The 20226-nt window shown below is 40.2% G+C and overlaps 1 protein-coding gene across 1 annotated transcript in view; it reads left to right on the forward strand.

Moving 5' to 3' along the window:
* Positions 1 to 699: 699 nt before the first annotated feature.
* sez6a (seizure related 6 homolog a) overlaps positions 700 to 20226 on the forward strand; it is a 66946-nt gene continuing 47419 nt past the window's right edge. The window contains exon 1 of the mRNA XM_077242149.1: positions 700 to 929. Within this exon, the coding sequence (XP_077098264.1) occupies positions 845 to 929 (85 nt within the window). The 5' untranslated portion in view covers positions 700 to 844. The remainder of the gene's footprint in view (positions 930 to 20226) is intronic.

Here is a 20226-nt window from a genome sequence, read left to right on the forward strand (position 1 = left end):
AAAATCTAATTCATTTTCGTGGAAAAGCTTTCCTTAATTTAATTAAGTTTGTTCCACAGCTTATTTTGTTCTTTATAGGTCTTTCGCACTTTAGTCTGAAACATTTGTTTACTTTATAAAAATGTGTTTGCATTGTTTTATTGTATTTAAATGTTAAGAGTTGTAAGAAAAAATATTAAACCTCTTAGGAGGATGACATTTAGGTTTTGTATACTTAATTCAATACTGTGATCAAATATTAAAGAATTATTGTGATAATTGTGTACATCACAATCATCTTATATTTTATTTGTTCTGAAATGTAAAACCCAATTAAGTTTTTCTTTTTAATATTGAAATTATTTTACCTACTAAAACCCATTTACCCCCCCCCCCCCCCCCCCCCATAATATATAAATATTAAATATATTCCCAAGGGCTAAGTTTATATTCGCACTTGTTCTCATTGCATTAGGACGCTTTGCATTGCTATGTCCATCCCTGTGCATCTGATGTACGTAATTTTGCTCTGCCTCTCCTCTCACACACAAAAGCTGCTGCTCTAAATAAGCCCAATGCTACTGGATGAGCGCCAGGCTGCTGTCCAAAGTGTCCAGGCGCGCTGAGGTTGATTGGAGCTGTCCGCGGTCCTGAACCTCCACGGTGCAATCCGCTTAAAACAGTCCGTGAGTCGAGCTCTCTCTCTCTCTCTCTCTCTCTCTCTCTGCGCGAGTCACCGGGAAAGACGAGTGTAGACTATATGCTTACTAGACCTTACGGACATTTTATTTGACATTCGAGTCATTCTCGCTGGATTGTTTAACACAAGGACAAATTATAGTGAGTTCTGAGGAGTCGTTTCAGAATGTGCGTAAAGATCGAGCTCCAAACGAACTCGCTCTTTCTGCTGCTCATTCTGAGTCTTTCAGTGATTCACACGCGTTGTCAAGGTGAGTATTTGTTTTTAAATAGCCTACCTAAATCTACTAATGTTGCTGGATGTTGTAGAGTTAGATTTTCATCCCGGGCACACGATTAACTGGGATTGTTGTACGTGCTATCTGGGGCTTTACTGGCAAATTATTTCTTAGTTAGTGCCTCACGATTGACATTTACCTACAAACGCATATAAATTTAGTCAATTTAGGATATTTAGAGGTTCATTGGTCAGGTGTTATACTTTAACAGGAATATCGCAGGACTACACGAAGCTGCAACGCATAAACTTCACCCGTAGAGTGTTGAAATAAAGGGGCCGTTTACATTGACGCGATATTGCATTAAAAACAAGACCGAGGGAGGGCAACAGAATTGGGTCTCGAGACGACTAACTTTAAGCTTATCGTCTGCGAATAACTTGGTAAAAGTAAGTCAAAACAAAATGTTGGGCTTAATATTGAGTTTAGGCAATCACAAAAGTTACATTAAACGTTGGTTTTAGAACGTATTTTTTTACACACAAATGGACGTTTGCGAACAGAAGTCGCGTTCTGTGGCAGTAACCATAGAAACAGTTCGCTACTCGACCACTTACAATATCGGACGGAACGTTAACAAAACACGACGCGTACTTTCATTATCGCTTAATTATTGATAAAGACATGTAATATATATATATATATATATAATTTTTATTTTTTTAACTTGTTTTAAAAGTATTATAGATATTTGACGCCCGTAGCAAATTGCGTTGCGAACCATAACATATTGCGCCTCGAAGATGAGATATTATATCGAATCAGTAGCCTCAATTTGCACCATTTCACATATCGGCGCAGTATTACAACGGGACAGACTGATTGTGCTGTGGTGCCCTGCAGAAGAAGATAATGACACTATAATCCTGAAGATCAGATTACCACCGTCCCGAACAGACCTGTTTATGGAACCAGGAGAGTTGTGTTGTTTCTACGAGTCTAATAACATACTCGATCTCAGTTTATTCAGGTCATTTTAACAGATACGGATAGACTGCAGATGGCACGGGGGCTTTCATAATAAAGCTGCTTCATAAGTTAGTGTATTGTTGCGGTTTATATTAAAGTTAGTGACACAGCATGTTTGGCAGCCATATGTTGTGTTGTGATAATGAGATGCATGTCTCCTGTAGTATCCTGTGGGCTCATGTTTGTTGGAATTGTAAATAGTCTAATTACTAAAATAAATAAATATAAATACAATATCATTCCCTTTCTATAGTGCTGCTTTGCTCTTTGTTGTAAAGTGCAGAAACATCTACTGTACACCACCATTAAAATCACTGATGCTTCTGTTTACAAATGTTACATTCAAATGAAACTTCCAATGACTTTTGTGTATATCTGACTTTCAGTCCCGCACATTACATGATGTAAATTTCTGATTGGTTTTATTTGGGTTTTTCCATTTATTATAGGAGATTTTGTGTTTTTGAATCATGGTGAATGCACTTTTTAATGTTACTAAACTTTGCACGTGTTTATGCTTGTCATATCATAATGTAGATTCCTCCATCAGTGTGCTTTTTAATATGATTCTAAATTATAAATTGAATTATAATGTTAGTTTTTTTAGGGGTGTAACGATACCCTCATCATGTCACTATTCGATAATGATACTGCACTCACAATATGATATTATTGCGATACTTCAAGACAAATGATAAAAGGTTAGCAAAAAATTTACTGTTGATTAAAATGCTAAATTTAGTATTACAATGGGGTGTAAATTAATAGGTGTCCTGATTCCTGTCTGTAGTCCAAGTAGTGCTTGCATTTGGATTCTCTCTCCGCTTCGTCCTTGCCTCATCGTTACAATAGGCTTGGACTTGGTGCTGGTAAACCAATGCACAGGACAATGGTGACACCAGAATAAAAATATTCACGATTCTGAAGCTGAAAATACAGAATTATTTTAGACGAATATGCTTGCACTCTGTTACTGACTAAATATAATTAAAATAATGTATAAGCAACTTTTTACTGGTAACATAAGACATTTGACATTATCAGGACCCACAAATATTCCCCCATTGCATTATTATACATTAAATTCAACATTATATATAGGCTAGTAGTTTAATATAGTACCGACACTAAAACTCTGTAAACTTGAATTTTTTCTCACACAGTAATTTTGGGTGAACTATACACAATACAGATGGTCACTATACATATTGTTGCATTTTTGTATTGCGATATATTGTTGTCATGATTCCTGTCTTGTGTTACCAGGACTTTAAAGTTCTTAAAATAGGGTAACACAAGACAGGAATCATGACAATTGTGACCCGTTTTATGATTTGAAAATACGTTTTAGTTGGCAAATAGTTAATGTCATTGTGACTTTTTGAGCTATGAATGATTTTTTTTTTAAGAAGTATTTGAGAGTGAATGAATCATTTAGGCAGCTGGAAGAAAAAACATTTCTATGCAGGCAGAAGTAAATGAAGTAATTTTTGAAGTGTGCATTAGGTCTATTCAAAGGTCTCATTTTTCTGCAGCTTTCTTTTCAAATCCTTTCATAATTCTGTGCAAGATTCATGGTCTTGTATTCTGGCTATTCAAAACCAGAAACATGTGCACAGTCTGAGGGCTTCAATACATTTTATACCTCTGATTTCTGGGGAGGGTTTGAAACACCTGTTTTTTGGATTGCTGGTGATTAGCTTGATCAAGGGCTATTCAGAAGCTGCTAGTTGACATAATTAGCCTGGTGCTTTGTTGGTTTATGGCTTGTAAATGAGTCATTATGGCAGAATGCTCTCTAATACCTGCTACAGACTGCGGTTTCAGCAATCCTCTAAGATCATTACAAATCACACTGTACGACGTGGATCTATTAAACTTGGTTACGACATGTATACGATGATGACACCTATTGAATCGTAGGCTACGACACAAGTTAGTATAGAAGAATAGAACATCATCAGTATGCGCTAGTGGTAAACATATAGAGCAAGATGAATCGCACTTTGGCAATTGTGGTTTTTATGTGCGCTGAAAAAAAAGGAGTAAGCGAAAGAGGAGAATATGGATGCGGTCATTGCTATAGGGAAAAAGGCCAACCAATTTCGTAAATGGATCTTGAGGAAAGTTAAGTTTAAGCGCCATGCCGCGTTGATCAATACACCATTTCATGCAGTATTTTTATTGGTTGTAGCAGCAAACACCAGTGTTATAGTCGAGACCAGCTCACTTGAGTCCGAGTCGAGACCGAGACCATAAAGGGGCGAGTCCGAGTCGAGACCGAGACCATAAAGGGGCGAGTCCGAGTCGAGGCCGAGACCATAAAGGGTCGAGTCCGAGTCGAGACCGAGACCATAGAGGGTCGAGTCCGAGTCGAGACCGAGACCATAAAGGGGCGAGTCCGAGTCGAGACCGAGACCATAAAGGGGCGAGTCCGAGTCGAGACCGAGACCATAAAGGGTCGAGTCCGAGTCAAGACCGAGACCATAAAGGGTCGAGTCCGAGTCAAGACCGAGACCATAAAGGGGCGAGTCCGAGTCAAGACCGAGACCATAAAGGGGCGAGTCCGAGTCGAGACCGAGACCATAAAGGGGCGAGTCCGAGTCGAGACCGAGACCATAAAAGGTCGAGTCCGAGTCGAGACCGAGACCATAAAGGGGCGAGTCCGAGTCGAGACCGACACCATAAAGGGGCGAGTCCGAGTCGAGGCCGAGACCATAAAGGGGCGAGTCCGAGTCGAGACCGAGACCATAAAGGGGCGAGTCCGAGTCGAGGCCGAGACCATAAAGGGGCGAGTCCGAGTCGAGACCGAGACCATAAAGGGGCGAGTCCGAGTCGAGGCCGAGACCATAAAGGGGCGAGTCCGAGTCGAGACCGAGACCATAAAGGGGCGAGTCCGAGTCGAGGCCGAGACCATAAAGGGGCGAGTCCGAGTCGAGACCGAGACCATAAAGGGTCGAGTCCGAGTCGAGACCGAGACCATAAAGGGTCGAGTCCGAGTCGAGACCGAGACCATAAAGGGTCGAGTCCGAGTCGAGACCGAGACCATAAAGGGTCGAGTCCGAGTCGAGACCGAGACCATAAAGGGTCGAGTCCGAGTCCAGACCGAGACCATAAAGGGTCGAGTCCGAGTCGAGACCGAGACCATAAAGGGGCGAGTCCGAGTCCAGACCGAGACCATAAAGGGTCGAGTCCGAGTCGAGACCGAGACCATAAAGGGGCGAGTCCGAGTCGAGACCAAGACCATAAAGGGGCGAGTCCGAGTCGAGACCGAGACCATAAAGGGTCGAGTCCGAGTCGAGACCGAGACCATAAAGGGGCGAGTCCGAGTCGAGACCGAGACCATAGAGGGTCGAGTCCGAGTCGAGACCGAGACCATAAAGGGGCGAGTCCGAGTCGAGACCGAGACCATAAAGGGGCGAGTCCGAGTCGAGACCGAGACCATAAAGGGTCGAATCCGAGTCGAGACCGAGACCATAGAGGGTCGAGTCCGAGTCGAGACCGAGACCATAGAGGGTCGAGTCCGAGTCGAGACCGAGACCATAGAGGGTCGAGTCCGAGTCGAGACCGAGACCATAGAGGGGCGAGTCCGAGTCGAGACCGAGACCATATAGGGGCGAGTCCGAGTCGAGACCGAGACCATAGAGGGTCGAGTCCGAGTCGAGACCGAGACCATAAAGGGGTGAGTCCGAGTCGAGACCCAGACCATAAAGGGTCGAGTCCGAGTCGAGACCGAGACCATAGAGGGTCGAGTCCGAGTCGAGACCGAGACCATAAAGGGTCGAGTCCGAGTCGAGACCGAGACCATAAAGGGTCGAGTCCGAGTCGAGACCGAGACCATAAAGGGGCGAGTCCGAGTCGAGACCCAGACCATAAAGGGTCGAGTCCGAGTCGAGACCGAGACCATAGAGGGTCGAGTCCGAGTCGAGACCGAGACCATAAAGGGTCGAGTCCGAGTCGAGACTGAGACCATAAAGGGGCGAGTCCGAGTCGAGACCCAGACCATAAAGGGGCGAGTCCGAGTCGAGACCGAGACCAAAGAGAGTCGAGTCCGAGTCGAGACCGAGACCAGAGAGGTTGGATAACCTAGGTTGGGTCTGAAACCAGACCTAAAGATATCTTCAAGAATATGTAAAATATTTGGTGGTAACAATAAAATTGGCACCATACTCATCATAAATCAAATATACCATGGAATCATACACTGTAATGGTAAAAAGGCCACATAGCGGTGTAAAGGTAATTTTATTAAAATTATGACTTAATTATTACAATCAGTTAGTGATCTTACACATAACATACTGCACACGAATTCTGTGTGTTTCTTATATGCAAACTGAATTATGGATGATAAGGCAGACATTCAATACATAGTTGAGCTAGAGGCCACATCACATCTAACCTTGGTCCTGCTGCATTTGCGCGCCACGAACGTTACGATGTGTTCACACCGAACGCGAATAGAGCGTCAAATACGCGTCTATCGCGTCTAGTTAGACGCCTGAACATTTGGTCGAGTTCAAATTTTTCAACTTGAGCGGAAGATATTCGCGGCAAACGCGTCGCCCAATTCGCATCATTCGCAACGCCCGGCGCGAATGATGCGCCTATTCGCGTCTTTGCATTGACTTTGTATGCAGTGGCGGATCTAGAAAATTGTACATGGGGGGGCAAAGGGGTGGCAAGAGGTCTTAGCAGGGTGGCAGGGGCAGACGGTGGGAATCCCTATATGTGAATTGCTTTAACAAAACAAACACAAAAACAAAGTATTATTGTTTAATCATGCCCTTAAACACTAAAAAGGTTTTTATTCACAACAGGAATAAGCCCAGTGCAGTGTTCAAACAAAACAAAACCGTGCATCTTTTAAAAAGTAAAATTATAACAAGCAAAATTGAAAAATAAAAAAACAAAGTACAATAATTATGTCCAAGGACTTTTAGCCTTAATGGTTAGGCTCCAGCTACTTTCTTCAACTACTCTTGCCTGCAAAAGTCAATATGTGAAAACCTCTGGTTATCCTTGTATTAGGGGTGGAACGGTACACAGAAGTCACGGTTCGGTTTATACCTCGGTTCAGACATCACGGTTCGGTACGATTTCGGTACAATGGAGTAAAAAGCAAAACAAAAATGTAGAAGACATTTTTATAAATGTCTTAAGCCTTTTATTTTTTAAATAAGTTTTATTAATAAAGGCATAGAACCAGTTTATTCGTAGTGCACTGACAATAGTTTTATATAATTTAATTAGTTTATTAATTAAATTAATAAAAAGACAAAGACCTTGCGATATGTTTGGTATGTTTGAATGAATTTAAAATTAATTTGCCATATTTCAGATCAATATATTTGTTTTTCTTAATTTTAATTAACCCTAACTTTATTCTCATCTGAATTATAAATAATTGATTTCCGTATAAAATAATACTAGGCTACCATTAAAAACCACATTTGATTTTCTTTTTTTAATCAATGTAGAATGTGTAATTTAAAAGTACAACTGTGTGTGTGTGTGTGTGTGTGTGTGTGTGTGTGTGTGTGTGTGTGTGTGTGTGTGTGTGTGTGTGTGTGTGTGTGTGTGTGTGTGTGTGTGTGTGTGTGTGTGTGCGATTTTGGTTGGGTGATAGTTGTAGGTTACAGTTTGACAAGAGAGTGTGACAAAAGCACAATGTTGTGTTTTATTGCGAGTGTACACAAATATATGTAAAAACTTTGCAGTTTGAATTATATGTTTACGGAGTATGTTTTTGTTTCCACTGTTCGATCGCGCCTCTCTCTCTCTCACACACACACACACACGCACACACACACAGTTCCATCGCGCCCGCGCCTCTCCCTCTCTCGCGCGCGTACACAGTTCGGCATTGCAATATTGACATCGCAGTCTGTTCAATATGCTGCGTTCAGACCAAACGCGAATTGAGCGAATTTTATCGCTATTTAGAGTTTCTATTTATTTTTATACTGTGTATTCTACGTGTAAATTCGTGCACCGAACCGTGACGCCCGTACCGATTCGGTTCAATACGAATACATGTACCGTTCCACCCCTACCTTGTATTACATTACACTGTAGGTCCATGTAGCTAATAATAGCCTATATAACAAATATAAAATCAGAAAGATTTATCACATGCACACACACCAGTTATGTTTATACTACTTAATATAATAATCCTAATTGTATTTGTTATTTCCCCAGTTGTAACCTGGTTTCATTGCTGTGATATCTGAGAGGAATTGGATTTGCTTAGCTAATCAAATGATCGATCTCCTAACTGGCACTGTATTGTGTGTTGTAACGTAACGGCGACCATCAGTAAACGTTATTGATACAAACAATTTATATTTTTTAGTAAGCTGTTCTTGTCTTTACAAAAATCAAAATTAGGCTAATCAAAGGGAAGAGTGCTCTTACAAATCACGAGGGACCCGCTAATTTTGGCTAACGTAATAGACTCGCTGTTTTTGCTGATGCTGGATCGCTTTAGCATACACTGCATTCATTAAAAATGTAACTAAGTTAAACGTGTGTTTAACTACACCTGGGGAAACTCACTTCACCTTCAGAGGCTCTGGGGCAGCTCAGTCTCTCCAGTCGGGTTGCAGGGCCACCGCACGGCAGACTCGCTGTGTGTGTGTGTGTGTGTGTGTGTGTGTGAGTGTGAGAGCCAGACTGAGCGAACGCCGCTCTGCACGTTTGAATCAGGGACGTACTAAGTATTTGAGGGGGAGGGGGAGGGGCTTTAATAAAAAATTAAATTGTTCAATTTTGGTAAATGTATCGTTTAGTTCACTGTTTTGAGAAGCTTGCGACTTGTTTTTACAAGTACATTATTTGGATCATCAAAGTTAGGGGGGCAGCTGGGGGGGCAAGGCTCCAGAGTGGATCCCCCCCCCCCCTATGTAGATCCGCCCCGGTATGTAATCTACTCGCGCAAATAATTAAATTCGCGTTCGGTGTGAACACACCATTAGTCTCAAGTCATGGGCAGTTGCGCACAAGAAAGTCAGCAAGACGTTTCAATCAAACAACAATTTAAAGAAATATTAACATACAGTAATAATCATGATATATTTTGAATGGGTCTCGAGTGGACTCGGGAATAAGTCCGAGTACTAATATGTTCGAGTACGAGTCAATTCCGAGTCAAAATGCACACGAGTCCATGACAAGACCGAGACCATTCAAATATGGTCTCGAGACCGAGTCCGAGTCTCGATTACACAACACTGGCAAACACACTGTGAGATGATCATGCTAAACTTCTGACACTGTCAGAAAATTATCGCAGGCTATCTTTGCTCGCAAGATCGTCACAACAATGTCATTTAGGAGCCACGACTACAGAAATCGCCAAGACTGGTCATCTTTCGTCTGGGACAGCCCAAAATCAAACAGTGTGTACTAGGCATAATATCCTCATGTTGTCTTAACTGTGAGAACCTTTTCTCTTATGATGGTTTATTTACTTCATGTGTTTCTAATTTACACAGAAAAGAGCAGAAATCTACCAGCAGAAAGCCCAGATCACGGCTGTCCATCAAATAGAAATGGGAGGTTAAGTTGGTTGCATTGCTTTGTGGCGTACAGCTTTGAACCATAAGCAATGGCAGGCTGATCTGATATGGCCTTTTCTCATAAAGAAAGGCAGCAGATTATAGAGGAAAGTCAGTATAATGTGCCTTGAATTTATTGTAGCGTTTTAACTGTGTGACCATACAAAACCCTTAAAGTATGCCACACACATTTCCTTTTGTGTCAAAAAGGCATTTATTCAATCAGCACACTGATGGTTCTTGTATTGATTTCAAGTGTTTTTATTTCAGCCTAAAGGGCGGCGACATCGACTTCTTAGGCATCAATACTTGCTGATCCTCTTGAAAGTGCCGGCTGATGCTCTTTACATGCCAGGCACCTGCAGCCACACAACCATAAAATTGGTATTTAAGAGGAATATTACAAGTTGACTTTTTGACTTTTAAAATGCCACAAGTCCATTGGCCTCCTAATCCCTCTCTTGTTATGTGTGACATTTCATTATTTAGGATCCTGACGGTTTCCTCGGCCTCTGATTCAGAATGCAGAATACATCTTAACCTACACTAACACTTAGGATATTTTTTTACGAAGGCTAAAAATGGTCTATTCTGATTTCGCTTTCTTCATGAAAGGAATTGCATTTTTAAATGAATTGTTTTTAAAGAAATTTGTCCGAATGATCTCTGTGAAGCTGTTATGAAGCGTTTTCTATAGACATCTCTAATTAAAACGGAAGAACACAAGACTGTTTAGTAATTAATAGCAGCTATACTTTTGCTGGGATCTGCATATTTTAAATATGTTTAAGTATGAAGTATGTTAGCACAAGAAGAAATATCTAATTTTCTGAACATCTCACCAGCCCTCAAGCCCTGATTGACAGCTGGACCAAACCTCTGCTTTTTATGGCATCTAAATATGTATGAATCATGAGTTGTTTTTATTAAGGGGCAATATTTTTTATAATATGTTTTTTTTTACTATTTATATAGACAATTTTTAATTAATAAATTGCAATTTATATTTACAATTTTTTTTTGGACCTTAAAATTACTTCTTTTATTTATTTTAAGTACTTAAAAGTAATCGCAGTAAACTTTGAATTAGTTTAGTTGATTATACTGCAAATATACTAAAAGTAACCTTTAGGTATACCGATAGTTTACTAGTTAAATACTTGTAGCACATTTGTTAGTTTATGAAAGTACACTTTGAATTATACTCTCAGTAAACTATAGTAGTTTTATACTGCAAGTACTTGTAAGTTTCTTTAAGTGAAAGTAACATCACACTTAAAGTTTACTATTTATATTATTTTTGCACTTTAAGTATACTTTCCAATTTAGATATAAATTTTTATACTTATTATTTATATTAATATACATTTAAAAGTTCTTTACCTCTATCCCTGCCAGAGTTTTTTTAAGTTGCCAGCCAGCATTAGCATTTTTGTTAATTTTCACAAAACTTTCATGGCCCCCATAATATTTTATTGTATGAATATTTGAACATGCAATACATTAAAAGAACAAGCCTCTGCTCTTAACCAAAAATCCATTTTATTCTAGCTTCATGCATTCTTTTTTTGATCAACACTTGAATGTGGCTTCATAAAAAAGCAATATTTCAAACTAAAGGCTGAAAATATTGTTTTTTTCAAAGACTATTTTAAGATAAAATTCAGAATGATGATCAGGATGCGGTTGATCGAGTCCACAAAGCTTCACACTCTTATACCTCGTCCTGGGTCGACATTTCATTCAGTAACGTTAGGCTTTCGATTTATATGCTGTTTAATGTCTGATTATCACATTAAATTATTCCACGCATGCTTCTATAGCTTGTTTGTTTCAGCTTCTTCTTCGGCTGTGTTTTGAACCAGAGATTCTGTACTATTTCAGAAAATTTCAGAAATAGTGATCCCTACCCTATAACAGTGAAAACATGGATTACCGGACATTTCAATCAGTGGCGGGGAAAGAGTTATGTAGATTTGAAGTCAAGTGGACTACACAAAAATTCACATAATCAGAATTAGCTAAGTATCTGTTTTCTTTATAAATCAATATTTTCAAACAATGTAAGTGTATAAGATAATATGTAAAACAATGTGAATAAAGTATTTCATAGGCTACTCAATCAAGTGAGTAAACACAACTAAAAGCCAAGTATACTTAAAATACTTAATTGTACTTTAAGTATATCTCGATCAAAGATTGAGTACAATATATTGGCCAAATATACTTAGACTTTTCTGTATATAAGTCAAGTATACTCGAGTGTAATTTGAAGTACATACATAAAAAGTAGACTCACGGTATACTTTCTTATTTTCTGTTTAAAAGTATAACCTAATAATAGCACACTTGAATAAACTTTTTTTGTAAGAGGTTTCGGCAGTTCAGAATTGATTCTTTCTTTTAGACAATAACTTTATTTATCATGCACTTTGACCTTTAAAACTTTGCAGACCTTTTGCATTCAGCTTTATTACATATATATTACAAACTGCGTGAAAGGTTATATTTGAAAAAGAATAATGGGGCCCTTTAAGTGATTTGAAATTGGGGGTCAAGTGTCTGGAGTTTGTGTAATTATTTGAAAATTGAATTGCATTTATGCTGATATTTGCATATTTGATATATGTGAAGTATACATAAGTGACTGGGAAAGGTGTCTGTAGATCTTTGAACACATTTGTTAAATAATCTGTGTTTTGTGGATCAGTGGCTCCAGGACAAACAAAAGGTTCATAGCGTCTCTGTTTCAGCGCTCAGATGCCACTGTATTTAAAGCGGCTGCTGCGATCGAATCCCAGAGTATTTGTATTCTGCATTAGAGACTTCATCTGTCATGCTGTAATAAATGCACTGTTGATGTTCTTCGGTTTGAGACTTTTCTCCCTGCGTTCCTCCTTCAGAGGCTGATTGCATTTTTTCTTGTTATCAGTTTAAGTGCCTCAAACTTGAATTACTTTCAGATCTTAGGAATATGTAAACCAGTTGAAATGATAAAAACCAATAGACCCTCACTCCTGGAGAATGCTTTAGCCAGCCAATCAGGGCAGAGCTTGCGTTTTTTTGAGAAAACACTTGCCCTTTTTGTATGCAACATGCATCAGACTGTTGGTTATACTATCTAGATAAAGGTGTGTGAGTCAGAGTCTTTATGATCATGCTAGTGACTTTTTCTAGCCTCTCTAATTGTCATCTCTTAGGCTTGACACCCTCCCTTTGGCTCTGAAATTCTGACACCAGATAAAATAAATAAAAGAGGACTTACCAGTCTCAAGGGATGCTAAGAGATATCTGTGCTAAAAGTAATTACGCCCATTTAATTGCAGTAATTAGTTCAGTGATTTAGCCGTAGCTGCTGTTTGTGAGGTTGTTTAGAGGTTGTTTAGGTGTTGTGCTGTTTACTTTGCGTTGATTTGACTAGGTGACGAAGCCACGGTTGGACTTTAAAGCTCTTGTTGCTACGGGAGACGTATCTTCGGATCTGCCGTGCCGACAGAACTGTTCGCACCGGCACCACCCGTCCTCTCTCATCCAAAACCGAGAAGAAAAATCTGTGTTTTTAGAGGAGAATAGTGAGCTCAGTACAAATACATACACACTATTTAAACAGAGAGACACACAAACAAACATTCATTTGCAACACAGGCAATAATAGGTGTCTTACAACTAAACACTTCCATGGGGAGTTATTATAGCGTTTGATGCTTTTGAAATGAATGAGAATTTTTAAAATTTAATTTAATTTATGAAACTTATAATAATAAATCATAAATTTTATATATTATTGTTATAAATTAAAATTTCTGTCACTTTAGATTACGGTCGTCGAATTCGAATTATCACTATTGATTACCTTAACTACGACTTTTGCCTCTATAAACTCCTAATTACTGCTTATTAATAGTTAGTAAGGTAGTTGTTAGGTTTAGGTAGGATTAAGGGATGTAGAATATGGTAATGCAGAATATGGCATTAATACGTGCTTTATAAGTACTAATAAACAGCTAAATGTAGTAAAGACATTATAGGCTTTTAATTAACAAATTAGGAAAATGTCTTCTGTATTTTCTTTAGATGCATACATATGAATTAGCAGTGCGTATATTTAATTTGTTCAGTATAAATGAGTGCTTTGCAGGAATTCTATTAGTGTTCCCACAGTTCATTCATCTTGCACAACCGCTCTAACACAAATGAGATCAAATAGTTAAAGTTGTTCCTGGTCTGCTCTGTCAGAGTGTGAATTGGTCATTAGATGTAAGGTTAATGCATCAGGACTCCTACAGGAGACCACTGTCCCGGGTCTGTTCACACTTCTCCTGATTATACACACAAGAGAAGCTGATTAGAGAACAGGTCGGAGCCACAGTCAGTACTGCCAATCATAGCTGGGGTTCTCACACTAAAGTCTCACGTAGCCAGACCTGCAAACTGACTCCATAGAGAGTCCATAGAGAGACGGCTCCATAGAGTCCCTTCCCTCCGCTTCCGGCTCGTGGGACCTTATTTCGGAAAAAATATGTATGATAGTCAATGGCGAGAGACAACTTATCTTTTTATTCCGTCTGAACTGTGCCCTGAATTACACATATGATGTTTGTCCATTTAAAAGATAATTATGAAAGTCAGGAAAGTCTCAGTTTGTCATAAAACAGAAGAGTAACATTTATTTTTATGTGAAAATCACTCCATGAACTACATCTCTCGTCTCGCACTATGTACGTCACCAAGCTCGTGTGTGTGCTGTCTGGTACAAAACACACCGGCATGACGGCGTAACGTTACGATTATAACGTTAGACTATAGAAAACATGACAGACGTAAGGCTTCAGTAAAGTTAGCTTCATTCATTGAGAGAAAAGGTAAGACGTCACATGCACGCCTTTTGGGTTTGTAGTCTTTGTAATTACGTATTTTCACAGTCTTATACCTCAACAGTTTTGCCACTTTCTTCCACTTTCTTGACTTTAAAATGTATCTTTTAAATTGATAAACATCATATGTGTAATTCAGGGCACAATTCAAACGGGATCCAAATATTTGTTGTCTCTCGCCATTGACTACCATAAAATATTTTTCCGAAATAAGGTCCCATGGTCCACCGGAAGAGGAGGGACTTAGGCTCTCTATAGCAGCTTTCATTGGCCAAGGACAGTGGCCGCCTGACTGATATGTAAGGCAACCAATCACAGTTCGTTTTGTTCTGTGTCATGTTTAGGAGCATGAAAATGTAACGTTGATGTCCTTGCAGTAACAGTATGTAAAACTCTTGGACATTTTAAAGAGACTATGCCACGAAGTGTACATACTTCACATACTTTTGAAAAACCAGCGTTTAGTTTATCCTCATCGTCACAGTTGTAAAAAAACAGCTTGCTTCTTCCATAAGATGGTTTGGCATCACAGCATCTTTGTTTCCAGGTGGACGATCCAAGAACGTGACACACACGTCTCCCTGAAATCTTGTAGAATTACATACATAAACAAGATGATGAAGTACTAAAGAAGGTTTCTTAGAAGGCAGGATAATAATTGCGACCTACCTTTTTGGGACAGTTTTAAAATGCTGTGTAGACATCTAACTTTGAAACCATGCTAGAGTGTGATTTTGTTTGTATTTTATGTACTACACAGTATTTAGCAAAAGGTTAAATAATTGTTTTGTGTGCTAATAGCATCCATTTGTTTTCAGAGGAAAGTGCAATAACACTCTAAAAAATGCTGGGTTGTTTCAACCAAAATTTGGGTCAAATATGGACAAAACCAAATGTTGGGTTCAAAATGTAATTATAAAATTTACAGTTTAAAGTGAAAGTTGAAGTTGGCTTAAAATGTTTAATTAAATTTTTAACCCAACATTTGGGTTTGTCCATGTTTGACCCAAATTTGGGTTGAAACAACCCAGCATTGTTTAGAGTGTACAGTATCTTAAACAACAAGGCCAAATCAACTTGTTTTTCATGGTACTCATGAGCTGAACAAGTGTTTTTCATGCTTGAAAGCATGAATCCATCTGACCTTGAAACAAAGTATTCTCGATTTTCCAAGTTCAGGGAGTGGTATGAGATGTACTTTCTGAGTGCTACACGCAGATCAAGTCCAGATATTCTGAGATCTTCAGAGGTCTGTGGTTGCTTGTGAAACAGTCCATGGTGTTAAGTAGTCAGTTTCATACAGCGCACGTCTCACTGCTCTTTTGCCCCTGTGTCTGTGTGTTTCTCCAGTCAGAGCAGAGCAATATCTCTCACCCTGTTACATATTCATACACTTAAAAAGTCCTCTGTGTTGACCTAGACAGACAGCCTGGGAAAACCTGTATATTCATTACTCATCATTCATTGCATAAATTGAAAATATCCAGTGGGATGTATCTAAAATTTGTTTCCATGGTAATTTGCTGGAGAAGCGGCACCCAGCGGGAGCTTTGAAATAAACCGTGCAAAACTTGAGAAGTTAACAAGACACAAGGGGAATACAGTCTACAGCATTAGCAACACGCCTTTCTCTCTCTCTTTCGCTCTTTCTGTCAATCCATGATGTCTCAGATGTTTCTCGTAAAATTCCTTAGGATAAATAAATTAAATTGTTAGCATAGAGAATATAAATTGTATATGTATCTCTCAGATCACTTGGTGTGTAAACGTTCAGATTTTTGACTGCAGCACATTTTGAGATTTTCTTTCGGTTTCTTCTGTAACACATGAAGTTTTTAGGGTCTTTTCTAAGGAGAAAAAAACATTTTGCTCTCTATTTTATTGCATTGTTTTCTAGAACCAGTTGATACATTAAGGAGGTATCATTTATGTATTTTTCTTCACAATATCCCTAACCCTAATGTACTCTAAAATTATGGTGCGGGGACTCTATTTACTTCAATTGTTTTTATACTAATTGAATATTTTATATTCCCTAGCTTACAGAAACCATATTGCATTTTAACATTTTCATTAAAACATTATTTTATATGTATATTTATTAAGCTTTTTTCCCATCTAAGCAAAACATGACCCAGAATGTGCAGAACATTCGTTCATTCAAGAGAAATAAACAAAATGAAAATAATTATGTATAAAATATAATTTTGATATAATTAATTATATAAATATAATTAAGTTCAAATGTATTTGTATAGCGCATTTAAAAACAACCACAGTTGACCAAAGTGCTTAAACTCAACTCATTTGAGCCTATACCTAATATTAGCCTATACCTGATATAGGCTTGCATTTATATAAGGGAATTAATTTCACACATTTTTTTTTCTTGATTTTACGCTCTAGGTTGATGGGAGACGGGCAGATATTGTGCAAAGGCTTCTGGGGGACTTCTGAGCTCATCACAGAGCATCTAATCAGTCCCCGCTCTCTAAGTTTTTCGCAACCTTGACCTTTCCATTGCAATAAAACCTGCCTGTCAATCACAGATGTCTATCAGGACTGTCGTTTCAGAAGAGAGAAGCAGACAGAATAAAAAAAGAGCAGAATATCAGGATTTAACTCAGGCTTTTCTTCTCAATAGAAGATATTTTAAAAAATGTCATTAACAGACAGTTGACACAATAGCCATTGACTTCAATAGTCATTTCTTACTATGGAAGTCATTAACTCTTTGGTTATCAACATTCTTCAAAATATCTTGTTTTGTGTTCAGCAGAAGAACAAACCTCATACAGGTTTGGAACAACTTGAGCATGGGCGTTGGAATCAAAAGAAAAGTGTGTGTGTGCGCCTTTTAATTAAACAAGTAAACTAAACTTCACTTCACGTCGTGCATTAAATGCACAGCTATCCGTGGATTATCTCGCTGCTGATACCATGCTCATTTGCCAGCATTGACAACTTAAAACCGCTTATTGATGTTTGCAACGCAATATTTGACTGGAACGGTGTCAGGATTCAGGCTCGGAGACAAAGGTAAGTGATAAACATAAATGTATCTTTATTTAACTCAAAGGTAAGTATGCAGGGTTTCGGGAGTTCAACGGTGATCTCGAAGAGGATATATGTGGCAGGAATGCATCCAGGTGAGTGAATCCTCTTCTTAAGGAATAACGTGGCGGGTAACACAGATCAATAACTTGAGTTTTTCTCTCTTTTCAGATCGTTCGTGGATAGACGTGATTCAGGAAGGATTCCAGGTGAGTAGATCCTTTGAAGTGCACTTGACAATGAGCTCACCAGTTCAGTGATACTTTCCCTTTCTCTTGCAGCTCATCCAGTGGGAAACGGGACTCGTGGCGGATTCCAGGAAACGGAGAACATGAGTCATGGAGCGGATCCTGGGAACATCAGAACAAGGACAACAAGGTTAGTTTCTTTCAGGTAAGTATACTTTACGTCCGTTGCTGAAGGATGGCTCAGAGTGAGACAAGTGGTGACTGGTAAGGGTCGTTCCTGTTGGAGGCTTGACAATGACTGGGAGTGAATCGGGTGCTTTTGTGCTGGCTGGGAAGTGAGTGCTGAGTGGAAACAGGTGCAGGTGATCAGTAATCTGGGGACAGTGATCTTTGCGTGGTGACATGTGAGGGATCTGATTGGCACCTGACAGTACCCCCCCCCTCCAGAGTCCGCGCCAGCGGACCTTGGACCTCGACGTCGTGAGGGTCTGCCTCTGGGTCGTGGTGCAGGTTTCTCGGGATGCTGAGCATGGAATTCTAGGAGCAGACTGGGATCAAGAACATCATTACGAGGTACCCAACTTCTCTCTTCTGGCCCATATCCCTCCCAATCAATGAGGTATTCTAACTGACCTCCCCGACGTCGAGAGTCCAAGATCTCCTTGATGAGGTAGATGGGCTCGGGTTCAACGGGTGGTATCGGGGGGTTTTCTTCGGTTTCGACCTCGTTGACTGACTGGGGAATCTGTGGATGATGGGGTTTCAGAAGTGAGACGTGAAACGTGGGATGGATACGGTATTCTGGGGGCAACCGGAGCTGGTAAGTGACTGGGTTGACTTGCTTGACAATTGGAAAGGGACCGATGTACTTGGGATTTAATTTCTTACATGACTGGCGCAGTTTGATATCTCGAGTGGAAAGCCAGACTAGTTGCTCAGGTTGGTATTCTGGCCTGGATCTTCGGCGGGTGTCAGCGAACTGCTGTTGTCTATTCACAGCTTGTCGGATGTGCTGATGAGCCAATTCTTGAAGCTGTTCGTTTATTTCCCACTGGATAGGATTTACGAATAACCTCTCGTGTAGAATGGTCTCAGGTTGATCAACAGGGCTCTCAGGGGCATGGATACGGGAAAGAGCGTCTGCACGGGTATTCTTGGATCCTGGACGATAGGCAATCTTGAAATGAAAGCGTGTAAAGAATAACGCCCATCGGGCCTGACGTGGATTTAACCCCTTGGCATCTCTCAGGTATTGGAGATTCTTATGATCGGTTAGGACTAGAAATGGGTGTTTGGCTCCCTCTAGCCAATGTCGCCATTCTTCCAAGGCAAGTTTTACTGCGAGAAGTTCTCGATTTCCAATATCGTAGTTTGCCTCTGCTGGAGAAAACTTTTTGGAGAAGAATGCACAAGGGAGTGGCTTTGAGGAGAACTTGGAACATTGGGACAGGATTCCTCCAACCCCGGTGGTGGAGGCATCGACTTCCACCATGAATGGTTTTTCAGGGTCTGGATGGTGAAGCAAAGGGGCACTGGTGAAGGCAGATTTCAGAGCATGAAAAGCTTTTTCAGCCTCTGGGTTCCACTGCAGGATCTTAGGTTTTCCTTTTAGCAAGGAGGTCAATGGAGAAGTGAGAAGACTGTACTGGTTGATAAATCTCCTATAGAAGTTGGTGAACCCGAGAAATCTCTGAAGCTCCTTCACGGACTTGGGAGTTGGCCAGGACAGGACGGTCTCGGTCTTTTGTTGGTCCCTCTCCACTCCTCGATCGCTGAGTATGTATCCCAGGAAGTCGATGGTGCTTTGATGAAAGGTACACTTCTCAGCTTTCAGGAACAGAGTGAATTCTCTGAGACGTTGTAGGACTAGAGACACATGTCTCTGGTGTTCGATTGGATTCTTGGAATAGATCAAGATGTCATCGATATAGACCAGAACAAACTTCCCTAGAAAGTCTCTGAGGATCTCATCCATGAAACTTTGGAAATCGGAAGGAGCGTTGACCAAACCATATGGCATGACAAGATATTCGTAGTGGCCAGCAGGGGTTATGAAAGCAGTCTTCCACTCATCTCCTCCTTTGATACGGATTAGATTGTACGCACTCCGTAAGTCAAGCTTGGTGAACATCTTTGCCTCTCTGAGTTGTTCGAGAGCAGCAGGTATGAGAGGCAAAGGGTAGCTAAACTTCACAGTGACTTGATTCAAGGCTCTGTAATCAATGCATGGTCTTAAACCACCGTCTTTCTTGGCCACGAAGAAGAAACTTGCGGCGGCAGGAGATGTGGAAGGTCGGATGTAACCCTGATCTAAAGCTTCGTGGATATATTTCTTCATGGATTCTTGCTCTGGAATGGACAAGGAGTAAATCCGACCCTTGGGGAGACGTGCATCAGGGATCAGGTCTATAGCACAATCCCATGGTCGATGAGGGGGTAACTTGGAAGCAGTGACAGGATTGAAGACGTCAGAGAACTTAGAATAACAGGCTGGGATATTAGTTGACAAGTTTTCCGTGGGACTCTCTATGGACGTGGAGTTAACTTTGAGCACTTGGGTCCTTGGGTTACTGGATGAACGGGATACTGGATCGTTGATCTCTGGACATTGACATCCCCATTG

This window comes from Siphateles boraxobius, unplaced genomic scaffold, assembly GCF_051911475.1.
Source record: "Siphateles boraxobius isolate OS27281-9 unplaced genomic scaffold, OSU_SipBor_1 25, whole genome shotgun sequence".
NCBI lineage: Eukaryota > Metazoa > Chordata > Actinopteri > Cypriniformes > Leuciscidae > Siphateles > Siphateles boraxobius.